A 21,663-nucleotide genomic window follows, 5' to 3' on the forward strand; every position below is an offset into this window, starting at 1 on the left:
GTAGTATTAGAGCAAGCAATTCTGAATTCAATCTCGCATACCTGTTATTTAAAATATAAAACCTCCACGGTTTCGCCAACCCTCTATGTTGTCATCAGATTGATATATAAAGGTAAAAAATAGTTAAGAGTAGGAAACCTCATCAATTAGTTACTATTTAGGACACTAAAGAGTTTCTAGTTGTTTTCGCATTGAGAGAGATGTAGTAAGTAGTAACATTCCTTTGTAAGAGACTAATGCAAGGTTAGACTAACAGTACTTATCATTACAAGGAGAGGCATTATGTGAAAAGATCCCAGAAGTTAGAATAATGTTACATGAAATATTAAAATGTTAGATTGGTATTTTTTAATTTCATTTGGAATCATCCTCAGCACAAACTGTTAGCCCTTCATAATTGTTTATATAGCCTTAGTTTCTTATTATATACCACTCGTAATATATTAAAAATGAACACAAGCAAAGTCGTACGTCGTCCTTCATGCATCTGAAATATAATTTCTCTACTTTACCCACAAATGGCTGTTCATCAATTGCAACTCTAAATTAAAATCAGGGGGATTATTTATTGAAGATATATACCACTGAGGTTGCAAAAAAGGGGAATTTTTCATCAAGTATTTGCGTGTATACAAGTGAAGCAAAACAAAAGTAAAGACGAGAAAACAAAGAGACGAAAGATTAAAAGGATTTTAATATATTACGAGAAACTCCTTTTTTTTATATGTAATTTTTTTTATACAAGTCCTCAATTTTCTTAAGTATTATTTCATCTGTTATACTGTTCCATTCCCGTAACCAATTTGATTTGAGGACGAGACGAGTGGAATTCCATGCATCCATCAACAACTCATCGATCGAGAGCGGCGAAGCAGTCGTGGTCCACATTCCGGAGAGGGATCGCCGGCGAGCTAAGGCTCCGTCGAAGGAGCCGGCTTACGGCGGCGATGAGGTGCTCCGCCGACTTCGCCGGAGGCGAGACCGATCTGAAGCTCTTGAAGAAGCGCCGGTGGCGATCCATGGCATCTTCCGTCGAGATCGCCCACCCGGAGCGGCGGATCTCGTCCTTGATGGCCTCGGCGCAGAGGCCGCAGATCCAATGGCCGTGATACTCCGCACGAATCTTATCGGCGTACGCCGGCGTGCACTCCTCCATCAGGCCGCAGCACTCGCACTTTGCCACCTCAAGCTCGCTCAAATCCGGCGCCGGTGTCTCCTCGGAGCTCCGCACCTTCGCCGACATCGCCACCCAAGGCGCAGGAAAACCCTATTCGGAAGCTTATCGGATCGGGATCCGAAGCAGGTAGCGGCCGATTGGAGCTACGGTACCGCTAGTCTACCTCTCCTTCTCCCATACGGCGTAGGAGGCCTCCTCGTGCTCGTCTCCGTCGATCGCGGCCGCGCGTGGATTCTCGATATCCGCGTCCCCGGCAGCGAGTATCATCGCACTCGGACTCGATCCGCGGGGGATTTCTCTCGAGAGTTATCGACTCGTGTCGTTCTCTCTGCTATCTTTATTTTTAGAGTTTTGGTCTTGCATGTATATCTCAAATACTCTTTCCATTATATTTTTCATCCATATATAACCACGTGCAAATCACACTATATGACATATTTATAATTATATTCTTTAGAATAAAAATAAATAAATAAATTTTCGTTTACTAAAATATCTTTACCTTCTTCCATTCTAGTTTACTAAAATGTGCAACTGTAATTATCTCGTATAATATTTATATAGTATTTTCTTCTGTTACAATTTAAAAAATTTAATATGGAAGGATAAGAATATTATTTTCCTAGTGCTCATAAAATTTTTCTAGTTAAATTTTTATTTTTTATTTTTTTTAAATTAAATGACTAAATTGTAAGGATATACACGTAAAAGATTCTTTTACTTATTTTATCTCCCGCTGGTGCTCCCTATAATTTGAACGTGGTTTTTGTTGGCGGAGGAAAGAAAGCGAGGAGGAGGAGGAGGAGGAGATTGATAACTTCGCGTGTAGAATAGTGGAATGGCGGGGCCCACATTTGATGTTAATCTGCGGGCCCCGCGGGTAGGACCCGAAGTCCACGTCACCTGGCTGGGCTGCCAGCCGTCAGCCACTAATCCATGGGGTTGGACTTTGTTGCTAGGTTTTGGGTTCAATTTGGTGAATTGATGTCTGAGTAAATGAACCCTCACAGTTCCTAATCCACCAAATGATAATTTGGAAGCCAAAACTAGGAGCTGCCAAGCATCTCTCTCTCTCTCAATTGCAGAAAATTGATATAGACATACTGTTTTATATGACTTTTGAGTTAAACTCCAATAATATTAAACATCTAAATAGTTTGGTCATGGTATTTTTTAAGTGTTTAGTTGCTAGAAAGTAGAAGAAAAAAAATACTCATTTTCTAAACCTTTCTTCTCTAATCTTTAGCTACAAAAGTTAAATAATAAAGTAAGTGAGTTATTTAACCATCAAAAGAAGAGAGTTACTTCCTGAATTCGGGTATTCTTATTGAAGTATACTTTCTAGCAATCAAAACATATCCTTATATAAAAGAGATAAACATTATGTTGGCTTATGTCATTTAAAGCATGGATGTCGACCTTATACCAAATCAAGATAAAACACTTCTATAATTCTATCGGGCGTTTTAATTGCACATGCGTTATTGCACTGTGCATGTTAGATAGGTGTGGTATGATTCATATTTAGAATCTCTGTTTTGATATTATATTAACTTACCAATGGCTCTAAAAATTTAAGTTATTAGAGAACGAGAACTTATATTCTAACATTCAATAACACCGACCAATTACTAAGTTGATGGGAACGGCTCGACATCACTACGAGATAATTTGATATATAATTCACACTCAATGTGCAGACTGTGCAGTTGGAAATCATGGTCCATATCACAAAATATGATACTGACATTAGGGACCTCTATGTGACTAAGGATATTTTTGTTTGCAAATGCTATATCCCAACGTGATTATTTGTTAGGTATTGGTATTCCTTTGCTGTCTCATAGAGAGCCTCAGGTTTCCTATCTCTTTTGCAGTTGCTTGGTGTTTAATTTCTTGAGTTTTATTGGAAGTTGGAACCATTGGACAGCTACAGGCGCATTAAAAACTTCACGAAAATGTATAGAAAAACATCCTATATTTTATTTTTACTATCATTATCCTACCATATGGACATCAGAATATTTGTCACTTGAATCCTATATTTTATTTTTAATGCCTCATAAGTAATTTGTGTTTATTTTTTACCCTAACAGTAGTTAACAAAATAAATAATATTTCTGTAGTTTTGGAAATTGAAATAGAAAACCTAGAATACCTCTCTCATTTGGTTTCTAAAATCTATTTTTTAATCGTTTATATCTTATCCTAAAAAGCATTATTCAAGGGTATTAAATTTAATTTTTTGCTCTAGTTAGTTTAACTCATCTGCATGATAATTAACTGTTAGAAAGTAATGGTACGGTGTTTTATTTTTGAGGCATTTAAGGTAAATTGCAGGGATTAAATAATAAACATCAGTAGCGTGTGAATAATAATAAAAGCGAATGCATAAAGTTCAGCAAGCTTTCTGGCAGGAAATATCTAACGGTAAGCTTGATAGATATGATGTTTTTTCTTTCATCTAAATTCCTCAATATCTTTTAAAGAACTGACTTAATAGTTAATAGCCACGAGATATAAACAAAAAACATTTCATTATAAATGAGGCTACCATGCATGAAATTCCAATAAGAATATGGGACGCGCGTATTGTTCTTGATATGCTACATTGTAGTGGGATTGTCCTTTATCCTCAATCGAAAGCTCATATCAACTTGCGTAGCTAATGTGGATTGTTAAGAGCCTAACGCCTTGTTGGCCACTTTTTTGATTATTTGGATAGTAGTGCTAATAAGATCAAATTATATGCAAGAAATGACATTTTTGTGGGCCATGCACACCCTTCAGACCCTTGTCACAATCCATTTGCCCAACAGATGTATGTCGCCACTGGATGGGATTGGATCACAAAGAAATCAAGCCATCGACCAATAAGAGGCGGATTAATTTGGCAGTGGCAGTGAAAGACTTGACCAGGCCTCATAAAGAACGACCGGGTTTTATAACTAATTGATAAGAATTGAGAAGCTAATCCTTTCGAAGCCCAAACTTGATGTGAAAGATCATGAAAACGAATTTCAAAACTAGTGCATGGAGATGTTTCTAATCCATACTGTTACGTCAACGTTGTTTGTTAAAATGCGTGTTTTGTTTTGTCCTAATTGTACCATTAATATTAGGTTGAACACATGATTAAACAAGAGAAAATCGCAATTAAGTTAACAGACTTCCCAAGGATGCAACAAACTTCCAACTAGTTGGCCTATGAATCACATGAATCATAAGGGCAATAATTGAATGGATTACCTCCATTTCTTTTAGCCTAGCTGGCCAACGAATACCCGGACCAAATTTAAATATGGTAGGTCTTGGAGGATGATGTCTCACACTTGTGATACAGCTCCATAAGAAACAACTACTGGTCACGAAAACCTTATAAGGACAAGGCACTCAACGGCATCCAATGGCACGTTATTCTTTTCCTTTCCCTTTCCAATTTCTAATCATATGGCCAAGTTGCACGCAAAATCGTGTTACAGAACTCAGATGACCCAGTGGACCGAGTCATCCCACGGCAACAGTGACTCAGACGAGAAAGGATTGGTGTCACTTACGCAGTTGGCAATCAGAATAGTACGAAATATTAATAATAGAAAGGCAAACAACTTGAGAATATATGCACATGCTCAACGAGCAATGGCCCTTATCCTATCAAACAGTTGTAGTACCAATACAATGGTACCATTCAAATGGAGCTAAGCCTACTACAAGGAGAGAACTAATGAGTTGTTGTACCTGTTCAAAGTCGGACATGGACGTTCCACTTGGAAATAAGGATTATTGGCCTGAAAAGAAATAAGAGATACTTGTTCATATTTGGATCTGACTCTAGTTTATTAGCCAAATGTTTTGAGGAGATGAATTAGATAAAAAAAATTACTTCAATGCTTCTTCTACAAACATAGAAAAGGGAGATATGGAAATAAAAAAGGAGATTTGCTTACCAGTCACGTTTTATTAACAAAAATTTATTCCCTGTGCCAGTGGTAGTTCACTTCCATAGTTGATTGTACTGCAAAATAGCACAATGTTTAGCCGATCAATATGCAAGTCAAGCAAAATAAGATAATTTTTGTGCTTCCTCTTTTTGTTTCTTGTTTCTTGGAAGTTTCAAGATTGCAGGGCTCTCTACAGGTAATAGAAATAGAATAATAGTAATAGATAATGTTCCTGTTATATTGCTCTCCAGTAACACAATAAGTCACTTCTATTATGAAAACCTACAAGAACTATGGCATACAATTCCCAAAGACAGTTTGACTTTTGAAAGAAATATAGTATCTAATAAAGGAATGTCCAATCAAGCTTACATGTCAAATTGCCCTTGGGGGCCTTCTTTTACTCATTTTATAGTGCAGGTTTTCACTACTACTAGGAGATTAATATTCAAACTTCCTTCTACTAACTTCGCAGGATCTTGGTTGACCCGAGAAAGAGTGAAGCTACCTTGCAGATACGTAGGGACTCAAAGCCCTTCAAATATTACACACCTATGCATCATTTTTGTGAAGATAGAAACAACCATATCCGGGCCAATGAAGAGAATATAAGAAAGCAACTAGGTGAAATGATCTATAGTATATTAGCAGAGTTATATGGATATTACTAATTCTCAAAATGAAGCTAATTGAACCAAATAAAATATCTTTAATCCACAGCATAAAACTCCATTGGTTACACTTTAACAGTCCGAATTCTAAATTATGCACCAAAATTCTAAGTGAAATGCAAGACGGCAGAATGTTCATTGATCCAATTTGAAATAAAAAGATAAACTCATATTATGTAAGACCAAAATGAAGATTTGGAACTCAATCTCTTTTTCTAATAAATTTTCTTACCATGTGGCACGCCTCATGTACTGCTTCCAGGAGTCACTCCCAGCTTCCCTACCACCTCCAGTAGCCTTCTCACCACCAAAAGCTCCACCAATTTCAGCACCATTGGTAGGTATGTTTACATTGACTATGCCACAGTCACTGCCATGTGGCCTGTATAATTTTCAAATTAAAGACGCGGTCCAAAATTTATCTCAAAGTTCTCAGTGCCACATGGACCCAATCAAATAAGGAAATGTACGATAAGGCATAATTTCTGCAACAGTTATTACTTTTTAGACATTCAGAGTAAAGGAAAACTCTACATTTATCCCCCAATGTGAGAAGAGTTGAAGCACCAGATATATTCCTTCCCTATCTATGTGATGGACTTTCATGTAACTAAACGCAAGAGTCAAGACATTTCAAATTGATATCAACAATATGACCAGATAAGAAGGATTTTACTGCTGGTCAGCAAGACCGGCACATTAAGTAACAATATACCACGTGAGCAGTATTTGATATAAATGACAGCCTTGGTGTCATGCTAACAGTTCTGACGGCCAACTAAACACCACTGTAAATGTCAGGTAAGACACCTCTAATGTTAAAAGCATCTGACACATGGAAACTGAAGTTCTGAAATTTAAACACCAAAATAAATTCAATTATGAATCACTATGAATATGATTATCCAATGCACAAGGCTCTGGCACAAGTAGGGTCTTCGGAGGGAATATCAAATGATCACTCAAAAGACAGGTTTCATTTTGGAGCATGGGCCTGATATAATATATACTTTAAATTGACTGAAGAGATTAGCCATTCAGGAAAAGGTGAGGTGGAGATATCTAGCCAATGTGAAACAAGTATAGAAGAAATGGAGAAAAAGGGTAGAGGGGCTAGAAAATTAGACATATTTGAAGACAGACTATTTAAAATTCTTGACAAATATCAGACTGGTGAAGAATGACTGAAAAAAAGTTGTAGATAGAGTTGTTAAGCATATTATTGTAGATAACTAATAATAACCAGATTTCAACTATTTGATTTGCAAGTACAATTAGATGACACCATTTTCTCATAATATTCTTGCCTTTTCTTATATGCCACAGTAGTACTAGTTCTAACCATGAATTCGTCTAAGAATGATCTAGCAAACTGAAACAGTCACTAGTGTATAGGCACATATATTATTATAAATTTCCAAGTTCAGCCCCAGACCTGAAGAATGTCCATTGTCATAACAAATGACTGGAAGCAAAACTTTATAAAGGGATGCATATTGTTGGATTGCAGTTACTATGTATGACCATCATCCTAAAGCTAGAAAAATACAACCTCAAAAAAGTAGCCCAGCAATTGATACTAAAACTTACCCAATCCACTTGAAAATTACTTCTGGTCTGCGAGTGAATATAGAACTGCTTAACCCTTGAGGCACAGAGTTGTTTATCTCAATTGCTTCTTTTAGAGTCTGGAAAGAGAGAAAAGGGAACTCAGATTTATTCTCCAGAACTATCTCCATGTGAATAGCTCATTGTTGGTGGTAAGAGGTTGAAGAAATATAAGGAAAGGACAGCAATGAGAATTAGAATACAAAATTAACTACCTGAAATTTCATCACGTAGAGGACAGGACCAAACAACTCTTCTTTAACAACTGGTGCATTTGAAGAGATCTCAACAATAGTCGGTTGCACATAATTTCCCTCAGATTCTATGACAGATCCTCCGGTAAGTATCTTTCCTCCCTGCACAGGTCTGAGTGTGAAAAGACAGAATATGAAAGGAAAACAATATAACTGAATACTGAAATTGTTTGACATTGAACACTGATGTTTATTGGATTATCTTGATAGAAAATAGAAAGATAAGAAATTTCACACCTTCAGAATTTCACCGTACATAGTTTCAGATTAACAGAGGAGGAACCTTATTTGAATGTTTGAAAGTCCAACATCATGGTTTAGTAGTCAAGTAAAGTATTACAAGATATTCCATTTCATGCTCAGATGAAAGTGAGTGAAAAGTAGGCGGTGCATAGTTCTCTACAATTTTAAAAGAGAAATATGGAAAGCAAGCTGTACATCAGACCTAGGTGCTAAGAAATGGAAGAAATAAATGGCATGAACTAAGTGTGTCCTGATTCTCACGAAGATATTATAGATCAAATCAACCCTAAAAGGCAGCACAGACCTGACAAGTTAGATCATAATATCTATAAGAGAAGGTCTATTTCGCTACTGCTAATGTCCTTTTGTCTTTCTTTTACAAAGCTAATAGTTCAAATTGTGGACCCTTCTTTGGTTGTGTTGTCATTTATATACTGCATTAGTCATGACCACTGGAGAAGTATTCCAACCACAAAAAATAGAAAGTTAGGAAAGCAACATTCTATCATCTTCCATCAGTTGAATGAGTCCATTTTGTAATACAGAAAGTGAAGCTCAGATTCATAATTCACAGAAGTACTACATAACTCTGTATTTCTGATGTGTCAGGAACTTCGAAAAGACAATCTAGATACATACTATGTAACATGAATCCATGAGTACACTATAGAACATAAAATGTGCACCCTTGATCATAAAATGTGCACGCTATATGAATCTGGTAGAGACAAACTTGGATGAATTTGCACCCTTGATCATGAAATGTGGTACTAGGAAATTTTGTGTGTGTTATTTACATGAATATGGGCATTCATAATGAGCTATATTTATTTGGCTGGTTAGAATTATTAGAACCACAGGCTCTTTAATTTTTGTCATTAAGAGCTTTGCCTTATCTTACTATGTTTCTAACCCTATATTTAACTTGTTATCTTAAAAGGAACAGCTGTTCAAGCTAAAATGATGATTTCAAACACCTGGAACATGTGTGAGAGTGTGTGACAACCAATAAGTAATACTATTAAAATTTAACCTACCCAATAATATTTGGTGAAGCAAAAATGACAATACTTAAGGAAGTTCTGGTACCAGATGTGAAATTCAGCCACAGATGGCTCCACAATACTCTCAAAATTTAACTGCCAGATGGCTCAAAAATGATACCAGATGTGATTTTGAGCCACCGTATCATCTAAAAACTAATAGTGGTAAGCTGTTACAGAGAATACATAAAGAGTGGCGAAATGTTATTATCTTAGCAACTATATCACATATGCAACATCTGGGTAGAGGAAGGGAGGAACACAACAGTTAGAGACAGAGAATGATAGAACCATCAGTGTAGAAAGAGAGACGACTAACCTGCGATCTAATGATTTTAATGCCTTTCTCAAAGTTCTCCTTTGAAGATGGAGTGTGCAATGGGCCCAATAAGGTGCCTTTTTCTAATGGATCCCCAATTTTAACTTGCTTATAGACTTCAACTAGTTGATCCAGTACAGTTTGATATATAGTTTCGTGAAGAAGCTGTATGCAGATTAAAAAAAGACTCAATCTAGTCACAGTTTACCAATACAAATTCTGAATGAAAAGAATACAAAATCATAATATTGTCTGACCAGTCTACGGCATGTGGTGCAGCGTTGTCCAGCTGTACCAACAGCAGCAAACAGAACAGAGCGGACAGCAAGCTGGATGTCAGCATCATCCATGACAATTATTGCATTATTCCCGCTGAGTTCAAGCAGACATTTACCAAATCTCTCAGTAACTCTCTGTTGAACTGCGAGACCAACCTGTTTTTAAGAAGAATCACATATTACGAAAAGGAATGATTTCACAATAACGACAGGTACATAATGCATAAGCAAAGAAGAAAATTTGTTGAATCAGAAGGAAGAACTCAAATGGATCATCTTCATCTAGGCACATTGCATTAATCTGAATTCCCCAGATTAATAGCAGATGCATACCCAAGTATTACATTGATATCCGTGTCAAATACAGGGACTACTAATCTAGTATGCTACGGGAATGAATCAGATCACTAGTAGGGAACATTTATTATATAATACTTATATACCTATTCAATAGTTGAGGCAAGAAGATGAAAAATGGTCTGAAGTTTCAGCCAAGATGAAACAGTAACAACCAAAACTTGATGAAAACTAATGCAAAAACTCATTGGTTAGAGCTGAAACTATCAAGATTTTAGTTGTGACATTTATTTTGGACCATAATAGGCTAAAATCATTCTATTTCGGGCTCATTTTTTCTAGCGGTAAAAACCGAAACCAACCAAAACTGAAATTAAAACTTCGAACCAGACATGAAATGATCTTTCAACATCAAGGTTACTAATAAAGATGCATTTGAATATAACTTCATGGTACACCCATGGATTGGCTAATTCCCCTTTGGAAGGTTTGTGATGCTTCATGAATTTCAGATTATTAAGACATTCCATGTAGAAAAGGTCCATCTTATAGTTTTATCATAAACAAGACATCATGCTAATCATAATAGACAAAAATTTCATGATACAAGATTGTGAATTATAATTTTAAGCCTTTGTTCACTTATGAAATAAGAATAAGTTTATTCCGGTAAAACTATATAAGACCCTTATATTAGTATAACAAGTAGTAAACAACAACTTATGAATTAGGTCTATACTAATATCGTAATACTTACTTTTCTCTTCTCTCATTTTCCATTTAATATTTTTATATTTACTAATTACTATTTTACCATTGCAAAGACATCACTTCAATCAATTATTATTTCATTACTTTCACTCTCTGTCTTTTTCCTCTTCTCTCTCTTCTATCCATCTATCAAAATTATAAAGAGTACTTTAGTCATTTGCCAAATAATTATTTTAACTTTTCTTCACATCAAGTGTAATTATTACACTATATTAGTATAAAACTGAACACTATAACAGTTTATACCTGCCCCTCCCCCCCCCCCCCCCCCTCTCTCTCTCTCTCTCTCTCTCTCTCTCTCTCTATATATATATATATATATATATATATATGCTATCTTTCTCTCTTGTTCTCTCCATCTTCTACCTTTTCTCATCTTTTTATTTATCTCTATTAGAAGGTCCATCATCAGATCGTAGGATCCCTACTTTGTTTTAGTATTTTGACTCATTCAACAATAATAATAAGATATTCGGCAGCACTATTCACTACTACAGTAATGACGCTATAGTACCACAATACTATGTGTGAGCATTTTTCGCTACGATACTTTTCACTACAGTATTTTGGATAATTAATAAAATAACACTAATAACCTTAAGTCTAAAACTATATAAAATCTACTACATTTTTCATTTTTGCCCTCCATCATTCATCCGTTAATGATGAAATTTTAGTCTAACAAAAATGCATGTACTTAAAGAAGCTTCACAAGAACATTAAAGCATTAAAGTACATAAAGGTACTTGATTAGAATATGGTATTTAAAAGAAAGTATTATAAGTATCCTTCTGCAGAAAAGAAAAATGAGAATTGCTAGACATTGCATTACCTTGGTACTTCCGGTGAATGAGACTAATGGAATCCGTGTGTCACAAGCCATTGCTTGACCAACCTCAGCACCCCCACAAAATGCTGTGAAAATTGCTCCCGGTAGATTGTTCTTTTCCAAAACTCCAGCAATTAGCTCAGTCATCGCAATTGTGATTAATGGAGTTGTAGGTGCACCTTTCCTGGATGAGTTTTGGAGGCAACCTTAGCTGATAGATGCAGGACACGCTATTCTAGAAAACCTTAAGAGACAAACGGTGCCCCCAAAATGTGGTGAAACAAATTAATTTAATCAGTTTTATCACTGTCTTATTCAAATAGCCTGGTATACTACATCTTAGAACATTCAACTCTCCGTTAGTTAATAAAGACTCTGATATTGATCCTGGTTAAAAGAGTATAGTGTCCATTTCAATTTTTCCTTGGATGATTTTAGTTAGAAGCTAGACAAACATAAAGTTTCTGCCAGTGAAGTAAGACTTAAATATTAAGGTTAACTTTAGTTACAATGTGTCCATTGAGGCTAGATTAGGATAAATAAATTCTGACAGCCAGAAAATAAATTGTCCATTAAACAACTAGTTAGAGACTCACTTATTATTCAGCATTCATGTCAGAACGAATAGTTATTACTGAATAATGAAATGAAACAGTAGAGTAAGTTTGATGTCTGACCCATCTAGTGATTGAACAGAGCAACAAAAAGGGGGAAAACAAACTAGTGTAAAGACAGTTATCCTCTAGAGATAGTATGTGTTCAAATTCAGAAGAAATGACTCTTCACTTATAGCCAAAGAACCAGGTAGAAAGGAACTCTTCATTTATGCCCAAAGAACCAGGTAGAAAGCAATACATTTACAAGAACATGTGATTAAAGTTCCAAATACTTACCAAACAACACAATTACCACAGGCCAGTGCAATGCAAGCATTCCATCCTACTCAACAAAAAGAGAGAAGAGATTAAGAGAGATTAAAATTTACAAGAGCACCTACATGCTTAAAGTTTTGATTTCAATATATCACCTACAATGAGGATTGCTTAAGTCACAAAAATTCGATCTATTAGTAATGGCAAAAACTTGATTGATCAACTTTTGATATAGATTAAGTCAATAAGGAATGCAACACAATAAAATTTTCCTGTCACCAAATTTTCAAGTTTTAATTTTTAAGTTTATATAAAGGGTTTAGAAAAAGGAAGATCTGTAATTTACTAACCGGTAAACAGGAAAGGACGAGCATATCAGAAACTAATCAGAAAGCTAGATCAGTTCTAAATATTGTTGAAATGATCCACTCTTCATGCTCCACATGCCAAGAATCCAGGGTGCACCGGTCGTATTGAAAAACTAGAATTTTAGTATTAAAAAAATGAAATTTACCACAACTGGGTAGATGCAATCTTGTGGAGGTTTATTCATGAATTTTTTTAATCAGTTCAACGCCTCGATATTATACAGTAAAGTTAGACAAAGCAACCTCTACTAATGGAAACATGATAAATACAATGTTTTTAATTGGGAACATGATACATAATCAAGGTGCACAGGCTTACCAAGTACAGCACATGGAAAATTGAACGCTGTAATGACACCAACAACTCCAAGAGGATTCCACACCTGAGATGTATATAGTTAAACGATGCCATCTGATGATCAGAAATTTTAATAATGTAAATCAGAAAAGGATAAGTTATTTTCCACCTCCATCATCATATGATTTGGACCTGCAGACATGACAAAGATAATGAAAACTATGTAAGAAGAGATGTCCAAGGAGGATGTGAAAGTATTGAAAAAAGAAAATCAGCTAACCATAATACCATATTTATGCTTTTCATTCAGGTTAGCTTTAATGTCATTCTTAAAAAATAGAATATGTGAGGATAATGGATACACTCAATTCTAGTGCAACTTGCCAAATAGACAGTGCCACATTCTCTTCAGTTAATCCCACAACCAGTAAAGGACAACAAAGAATGAACTTTCACTTCAGAAATAGTTTGGGAGAACCTTTTCTGGCTGAATTATTGCTAGTACAACCATATAGCTACAAGTAGGAGTAAAAATTTTATGTTAATCAAAGAAAGTATTGTGAGTACTTATCTCAACCAAATATGTATATAAATAAATTATATATAACTATCATCAATTCATCATTGTCATCACAGTTGAATATTCTCATCCCTTATATACTAGTACAGTTTTTCCCCTCAATCCCATACTAATGAAGCTCTAACACCCACCATTGGTTTGACGTGTTCCTGCAGTAGCTCAAAATTTGCTTCTAAAATACCAAGGAATAAGGATTATAACATCCTTCAGAATACTAACACCAAAAAATGGCAAACAAGTTGCTTCAAAAGTTCATTTTATGCCCACATCTGAATAACATCATCATATGATGGCAAACATAATTAAAAAAAATTCAGGGATAGCTATCATTAATATTGAATATTCACATAGAAATTTAAGATACATTATTTTACGATGATTCTTTAAAATGACTCATTAGGAGTAGAAAATAAATAGTTTCAGCCTTCAGAATGAGTATAAAATTTTTATATTGTCTTCTGTTCATGGTTGTGAATGAAGAGGTGAAAGAATAATGATTATACAAGGTTGGTAGGGATCAAATAGCGAACATCAATGATTGATGGTGAATCTTTTGGAATAGTGCTCCCAAGAAGAGGAAATTTGTGCAAAATAATAGCACCCTACTTGGAAATCTCATGATAGATATGTAGATCAGAAAGTTAAGATTGGTGACTAGCCGATGACAATAATAGTTGCAGCTTTCCAAATCATAAATATGTTCGATCTAGTTTCATCAATACCGGAACAAAATGTGATCATAGCTGATACATTCTTCTGCGCAAGGAGAAATTTTTTCTTTATAAAAAGTTGAAAAAGAAAAAAGAAAAAGAAAAAAAGAGGAGTATAATCTCACGTTCAGATGGTATGATTGATCCATTTAGCTGTCGGCTTAACCCAACAGCATAGTCGCACATGTCGATAATTTCCTACACAAGATAAGTTTAACAGATATTTTAAAAAAAAGGTCAACCTTGTAAGTTGTAAATAACAGAAAAATGTGTCCCAGTTGTGTTGGCTAATGAAATTTTCTTTGCATTCAGCAATAAATCAACATGATATTTTCTAATTAATGCTGCTGCATTCAGTGTATGAGGTTATCAGAAAACAATGTTATACAGTACACACTCTCTATAGTCTATGCAGCTTCATCATGATAAGGCATGCTTTCACATAGCTATCAAACAGCAACCACTTTATAAGTTTTAAATTGGTAACCTATGTGTGCACACAGTATTGTCTCTTCAGCAGGCACTGCCTTGTACTTTACAAGCCTATTTTTTATTTACTTCTTTTGTTAGCCCAAGTAACCTGGTACAACTGCTAGCCCAAATTTTCATCAACCTCATCATCAAATCCATAAGAAATTCGCAAACACACTTGTCAACAAAAACTATTGGGTGCAGGAATAATACTAAAAGCATGTAATTAATCGTAATTCTTAGCTTAACATCAATTTTCTTCTTGTATCTCTAATTCTTAATGTTCTTTATATTTGCTTAAAACATTATTCTATAATCATGTATTCAGCTGGAAGGTGAAAAACTTTAGATGCATGTCGAGATATTTACACTAATAAACCGTGATGACTTCTCTAACAAATAAAGATGCCAATTATTTTTAGAGATTGTCACAGTAGTAGCTCTCAGTATTTCAAACTTAATTCAACTGGACCACTAGATAGGAAAAATATACTGTAAGAAAAGGCACATAAAGTAATCCTAAAGAGATGAGTACTATGTACTATGCCACATACTGATAATGTACAAATCATGAATCATAAGATTCTTACCTGAACCTCCCCAATCCCCTCGGGAAGTATCTTTCCCATCTCAAGTGAAACGAGCCTACCAAGATGTTGGAGTTTGGCTCTCAGTGCTTCTCCTATCTGCCTGACGATTTCTCCCCTCTTTGGTGCTGGAACCTGTGGACAAAAGGTGAGAGGTACATAATCATAGACAGCATGCACTATGTGATACATAGTTCTCTTTAACATATATGACTCAGTTCAATGCTAATGCAAAGGATGAAATTAAAAATTATTAAAGATCTAATGTTAGAATAGAAGAACCTACAAAGCTATAAATATAAGAGTGAGCTAGTCTCAACCCTCAATCAAAGGGCATTACACAAATTCAACAATTTTAACGATGCATACTTTATTACTAGTGTACATATATGTATGGCCAAAAAAAGTTCAAAGCAACTCAATGTTGTGTTAGTTTCAAAATCTCTAGTGCAAAATTCGTCATTTAAATTCTCAAATAAACATATGTCTCATAGGTTCTTCAACGTAAGCAGTTTGGCGGCAAATCATTTCGAAAGAAACACTACAAGCAGAAGTTAAACCCTAACCTGCATCCAAATCTTTGACGCCTCGACGCAAGCTTGCATCCCCTCCTCATAGTCCTGAATTGACGCTTCAGCCACCTCCGCAATAACCTAATCAAGAACCCAGTCTCACCTTCAGTATGCTATTCCAGATCAAGGTCACATTAAGAACGATCAGTAAGAAAGAACAACGCCAATCATCCAACAGATCGAGAAAATCTAACAGAACAAGCATTTGAAGACGAGAATCATCAGATATCACCGATCACAGCAAGACGACATAAATATCACAAGATCGTTTCAAACAAACGGGAAAAGTAAAATAAAATCAATGACTTCGAAATCGCTATCTCAGATCAAGCGCGCTCTAAGAACAACCACTAGGATCGGAGCAAACAACACGATGCGAGAATCCATAAGATATCACAAAGATCGCAAGATCAGAGAGGTAGAGGAAGGGATCGAGGAGAGCAAGCCTGGTTGTTGGCAGGGTTTTGGGAGGAGACGACGGGGCCGCTTCCCCTCCACGAGCCATTGACGAAGCACCCAGGGTTCCGAGGGCGGAGGCCGAGCTCGGAGAGGAATTGGTACTCCTTCCTCGCGAAGCTCCCCATGGATCGAATCTGAGGGCTCGATTGACTTCCGGTATATATCGATTTGGCGAGGAGATGGGAGAAGAGGAGCGATTGGAAGGGGAGTGATCGAGAGCGACGATGTGGGGGCTTTTTATAGCCGTACGTGGCGAGACGAAGCAAGAGGAGAAAGAAAGCGCTTGGTTTAGTGTACTTCGTAGTCTCAGGCTCGCACCACGTGGAAATGGCGAGTGAGACTTGTCAACCGGATTAAGAAATATATATATATATATATGAGACATATAATGGCATATATTTTTCCAGTTAATATTTGTCCAGAAATTTATAAGAAATATTATAAAGTTGCAGTACCATTAATTCTACGTTAAAATTGCTTAAAATACTTTCAAATACTAAATATTGGCCAAGATATAATAAGAGGAGTAAGATGCTCCCAAAGTCAAACGAGATTTTTCTCACATGCATTTTAAGCCACGCACGGCTTTTTTTTTTTTTTTTTTGCTTTTTTTTTTATCTTTTGCTAGGAGTAAGAACGTAAATAATCTAATTATCATTATATAATAATTTTTCTCATATTTTTTTAAAAATTAATTACATAAACAAAATTGAGCTTACATACAATGAACAAATACTTATATCGAATGGGAGACTCCCAAATATTAAATATTTTAACTTTCTTTTTTAGACAGAAAAAAAAATATATGCTTCGTATTATCAGGAGAGCAGTAATTCAGTCAATTTTTAATTTTATTTACTTAAAAGAAGATAGTTAATTTTATTTAAATAAGATATTTGATTAAATTTCACTTTTTATAACTTTGTTTCTATTGCGTAGTATTTATATTTTATTATATTTAATATTTCCCCGCAAAAGCCGAAGTATGGCTCAGTTTCGTCTCGATGAGAAACGTGCCGTGACTGCTTTCGAGACTGGAGAGTTGAGAGGCGTGTGAAAATTCTCTTATCTGAAAGGGATTAAGATATGCGTGCTACTTGCGTTCAATCGATTGAGATATGCCCTGATTGCTTTCAGTCATTTCCACCAAATCTTCTTTTTTCTTTCTCTTTCGTCATTTATAGATAAGCTTTTCCAATATATATATATATATATATATATATATATATATATCTTAAGATACGGTTACATATAGAGTAGCAGTACGGTCGTTTTAGAACATCCTTTATATTGTTCTTTTAATTACTAGGTCTGACAGTGACTATATGTATTATGGAGGAGTATAATATATGGGAAAGTAATAAGTTTTGTTAAATTTGACATCCATACACCACTGTTATAAGAATGGTATGAGAGGTGCCTGCTATTTCAACTCTAATTTTAAGTATATTTATTGTGAATAAATTGTTTGGATTTAGTGCCTTGGCTTGACAATTCACGGTGACTTAGTTCAAATACTTAATGGTATGTTAACTTGGAAGGAAGAGTAGCTTAGCAGTACGATGATTTGGAGCAATGGCTCGATTTTATAATTACGTGGAGTTTAATCCAGACGACTTAGTCTATTGGCTAATTAGTGGGGGCAAAAAGTGTTTTTATAGTAAGAAAGAGTTAGCTTATTGTCTAGCATGCGGCTTGAAGTTTAGATTAAGCGACTTAGTATATTGGCTAAAAATTAGTAAAACCTAACTGCATTTGTATTTGAGGAGGATTGATTTTTCATTTAGTCATTTCTTCGAACTCGTAACTTTAAAAAAAGTTATAAAACTGAAAGTGACTTCTTGAAAAAAAATAGATATCTAAGACTGATTAATTATCACTTAATCAATAATTGTGACAAGAGAAGAAAATCTTGTGAAAATTTTATAAGAAAATCACACAATAGCATGCAGATATGGCTCATATAGGCATGTTATTTACGAAAGTAAGCCTAAGTTGTCAAACCTAAGTGGTTTTAGACCTCAATGCCTATATCGTGAATGACTCAAAGTATATCACTAATAATAAGAATAATAATAAGTTCTAGTAGATTTTGTCCGATTTAGTTTCCAAAGAAATGAAATAAATAATATAGACTATAGTAATATTATGAGATTTAAGAATTTTTAAAATTAGATTTAGTGTATCTGATTTTTTTATAAAAAAAATCTAACTAAAAAGACTAAAATAGACACTAAAAAAATAACCACTTGCGCAATATTTCTACCAAAGAAATGGTTAGAGTTTTTTAATCAAACTAGCCATGTCTTAATTTTCTTTTAACTAAATAGATAGCCTCTCAAACTTAACATTAAAATAATTTATTTTACTATGCTTATAAGTAACTTTTAAATAAAAATGTCAATAAGTTTACATTTATATAAGTTAATGAAATACAATGCTAGTGTTCTCGGTGATTTTTTAAAAAAAAATTCAAACGAAATGCTAAAAGATTTAGCTACATTTTCTTATTTTTATATTATTTTTTTTGTCACAAATTAAAAAATAATAATATTGATGTCCTATATATATAAAAAGAAGGCGTTATTTGACATTTTACAACAAGCTTCAATGAAATTTGAGAAATAATTTGGTGTATTTATTCTTTGCATGTAAGGCAGTGCAATAAAGAGTTGCTTCGAGCCATGCACTGGCAACCAACCTGGCGGGCCGAGCCTGGTTTGAACCCAACTTGCTGATGGGCAATACGAGTTAACCCTTTGTTTATCCTGCTTCACAATTATTCCGGACCACATAAGCTAGCTTAATAGTTAGTAGGAAATATTTGAGAAATAATAATCTACACTCATTTGGTATGATTTCATCTCAAATTATCCTCCTACTTCAAACTTATATAAGTATATATTCTAATTTTGTAATTTATATGGGTGAAAAAGTAACACCATTACTTGAGCTAGTTTATTATTATTTATAATCTAAATAATTATAGTGGAATAAGTACCCTTTTCATGTTACCAAAGAGATTTAATGGTTAAATTCGGTTGAGGGGGGGGGGGGGGGGGGGGGGGGGGGGGGGGTGTCAAGAATGATTTAGGGTGTATTTTATGCAAATTTTCCTATCCAATGAATAATTAAAGAATAAATCTATCTATTCAAGCTTTATTCGTCTCTTCGTGTATATATCTCCCGGTCCGGATTCCCCGCCCCTTTTGTGCGGATATCCGACCTTCCCTTCCGTTCGTTGTCTTCTCCATTTCCGTTTTCTTTTCTTCTCCATCGGTTAATTTCCTTTACTGTCCTTACCGTTTTCCTCTAATCCCACTCTCCGCCATGATGCACATGACCTTCTACTGGGGCAAAAAGGTAACTATCCTCTTCGACGCATGGCGAACCGACTCGTGGCCGGTCTACGCCGTCTCCCTTCTCGCGCTCTTCCTCGCCGCCGCCTTCTACCAGTACATGGAGGACCGCCGGATCCGCTTTAAGATCCTCGCCAAGGCCAAGCCGTCGTTTCCTCCCCCGTCGATCGAGGCCCCCCTCCTCTTCCCCGCCGGATCCGGCTGGGCTCCTGCGAGGTTCGCCGTCGCCGTCCTCTTCGGCGTCAACTCGGCGATCGGGTACCTCCTCATGCTCGCCGTCATGTCCTTCAACGGCGGGGTGTTCGTCGCCGTCATCCTAGGGTTAGCCGTGGGGTACCTCGTGTTCAGGAGCGGAGAGGAGGATGAGAACCCTTGCGCGTGCTCTTGATCCGATTACCACAATCTCTCTTGGTATTTCGCCTAATCTTACTAATTCTATAGCTTGGATTTGCGGTCTGTGTAATATTTATGCTTGATTGCTTCTATTGCTATTGTGATCTAAGAAAGGTGACATTTTTATTGCCCGTGTATCGTGCTGATGATATATACATTAGTAACATAGTTGTGCTTCAGAAAGGCGAGAATTTTCTTCTTTCCTCTGTTAATTTTCCGGTTGGAATTGGGAATTTTCTGCATTGGAATTGCACCTAATTGGATTTTTGGTTACTATTTTTTCTTCTCCCGCTTTTGTGTAGCTACGAATTATCGCAGGTTAATTTGCTCTAGGCGAAAAATTCGGATTGTTTCAATTAGTCTCTTGCTCTGCTTCTAGAACTGTTGGTAATCTTGTTTGGTGTGTGACATAACTAGTGCTTTGCGTTAATCTGAAGCATCTTCAAAAGTTAAAGTGAATGGAAGGTGATGTAGATGATTGGAATTTCTTTGTTAACTATTGAATGTGGATATCTGCAAGTTGTATGACTGCATTGAAAGAAAAAGAGATAAAGATAAAAAGGATGAACGACTTTTTGTCGAAAACTTGATTAGGAAATATTTTATGGGATAATCATAGAACTATTGAACTATAACTCTTTTTTTACATACTTTTTATAAACTTTTTCTGTGACATATAAAATATTTCAAACATATCTTTTGTTAGGTTTTCATCTTTTCTGTTCACAGTGTCAGAGGATGAAATTTTTTTAATAGTTCAGGAGATTTATGTGTCAAAAGAAAAAGTTTATGAAGATATGTGAAAAAGAATAGTAGTTCAGGATTTTAAGTGTAATTATCTCAATTCTTAAGAGGATAAAATTTATTAAAATACTTTAATTATCTTTTGTTATCTTTGACACTCTACCACTGTATATACTACATCTGGGTAGTATTCTGACCTTTGCTACACTAGTAATACACTATTTGTTGCCCATCTGGTGCACAATTTGTAGAAGGTATTTCAATGTTCTAGTTTAGTAAGTATCGAATACTTTTTATGTATTAGGTGTCAGACCAAATTAAATTTAATTCAGAGCATTTTCAACTTAATCAAAGCAAAATTTAGAGGTCAAATAATAAATGGCCATCAGGAAATCAAAACTCAAGCAGATTTAATTGATTTCACTTGTTCGTTGGTTTGCTACAAGCTAAATGAACTACTCAAACCTTCTTCACTTTCTTTCTTGCTTTGATAATAGTGACCATATGGGTCATATGTGGCAAGTCTGCTGGTGATTGGATTCTTTAGGGAAGTCTGAAGATGGTGATCACTATTTTAAACTACAACCCACAATTTAAATGTTCTTGTTACCAGGATCTTTTTAGGTCGTAATTAGTTGTAGACTTCTAGCTGAACACAACCTGAGGAATGCTGAGGTTTTGCCATAAATCAAAATAATGCATATCATTATTTTAAGAGTTGGTCAAATGTTCAAAGATTCCAAACCTGCAACTCTGTCAGGTGTGCAATACTAAGTGAGCCACATTGCATATAAAGGTATATTTTATACCGGGCAACTC

The 21,663-nt window shown here is 35.3% G+C and overlaps 3 protein-coding genes across 3 annotated transcripts; 1 reads left to right on the forward strand and 2 right to left on the reverse strand.

The window, feature by feature from the left end:
- Nucleotides 1–850: 850 nt before the first annotated feature.
- LOC140760431 (uncharacterized) lies at nt 851–1,243 on the reverse strand. The gene has a single exon (XM_073097367.1). It carries the CDS (start codon nt 1,241–1,243, stop codon nt 851–853), a length of 393 nt encoding a protein of 130 aa, XP_072953468.1.
- Nucleotides 1,244–4,738: 3,495 nt separating this feature from the next.
- LOC140760075 (aldehyde dehydrogenase family 7 member A1) lies at nt 4,739–16,619 on the reverse strand. The gene is made up of 15 exons (XM_073096874.1): nt 16,336–16,619; nt 15,884–15,970; nt 15,321–15,452; nt 14,385–14,457; nt 13,139–13,161; nt 12,991–13,054; nt 12,325–12,370; nt 11,435–11,615; nt 9,514–9,690; nt 9,257–9,421; nt 7,613–7,753; nt 7,380–7,477; nt 6,022–6,171; nt 5,125–5,192; nt 4,739–4,965 (listed from the first exon to the last, which is right to left on the reverse strand). The coding sequence occupies exons 1-14, from the start codon at nt 16,471–16,473 to the stop codon at nt 5,138–5,140; spliced, it is 1,530 nt and encodes a 509-aa protein (XP_072952975.1). The 5' UTR covers nt 16,474–16,619; the 3' UTR covers nt 4,739–4,965; nt 5,125–5,137.
- A 2,841-nt stretch (nt 16,620–19,460) lies between these two features.
- Nucleotides 19,461–20,353, forward strand: LOC140760494 (copper transporter 5.1-like). The gene has a single exon (XM_073097472.1). The coding sequence runs from the start codon at nt 19,679–19,681 to the stop codon at nt 20,093–20,095; it is 417 nt and encodes a 138-aa protein (XP_072953573.1). The 5' UTR covers nt 19,461–19,678; the 3' UTR covers nt 20,096–20,353.
- The last annotated feature ends 1,310 nt before the right edge of the window (nt 20,354–21,663 follow it).

The sequence above is a fragment of the Typha angustifolia genome, chromosome 5 (assembly GCF_048772165.1).
Source record: "Typha angustifolia cultivar Huaian chromosome 5, ASM4877216v1, whole genome shotgun sequence".
In the NCBI taxonomy this organism is placed as follows: Eukaryota; Viridiplantae; Streptophyta; class Magnoliopsida; order Poales; family Typhaceae; genus Typha; species Typha angustifolia.

Bases quoted from the DNA above. Each gene is read 5' to 3' on its own strand.
- LOC140760494 (XM_073097472.1), top strand. From the start codon at position 19,679: ATGATGCACATGACCTTCTACTGGGGCAAAAAGGTAACTATCCTCTTC.
- LOC140760075 (XM_073096874.1), bottom strand. From the start codon at position 16,473: ATGGGGAGCTTCGCGAGGAAGGAGTACCAATTCCTCTCCGAGCTCGGC. The intron at 9,691-11,434 runs GTAATGCAATGT...TCTTAAAAACAG, and splicing joins CATTCACCGGAAGTACCAAG to GTTGGTCTCGCAGTTCAACA. The intron at 9,422-9,513 runs GTCAGACAATAT...ATCTGCATACAG, and splicing joins GCACCACATGCCGTAGACTG to CTTCTTCACGAAACTATATA.
- LOC140760431 (XM_073097367.1), bottom strand. From the start codon at position 1,243: ATGTCGGCGAAGGTGCGGAGCTCCGAGGAGACACCGGCGCCGGATTTG.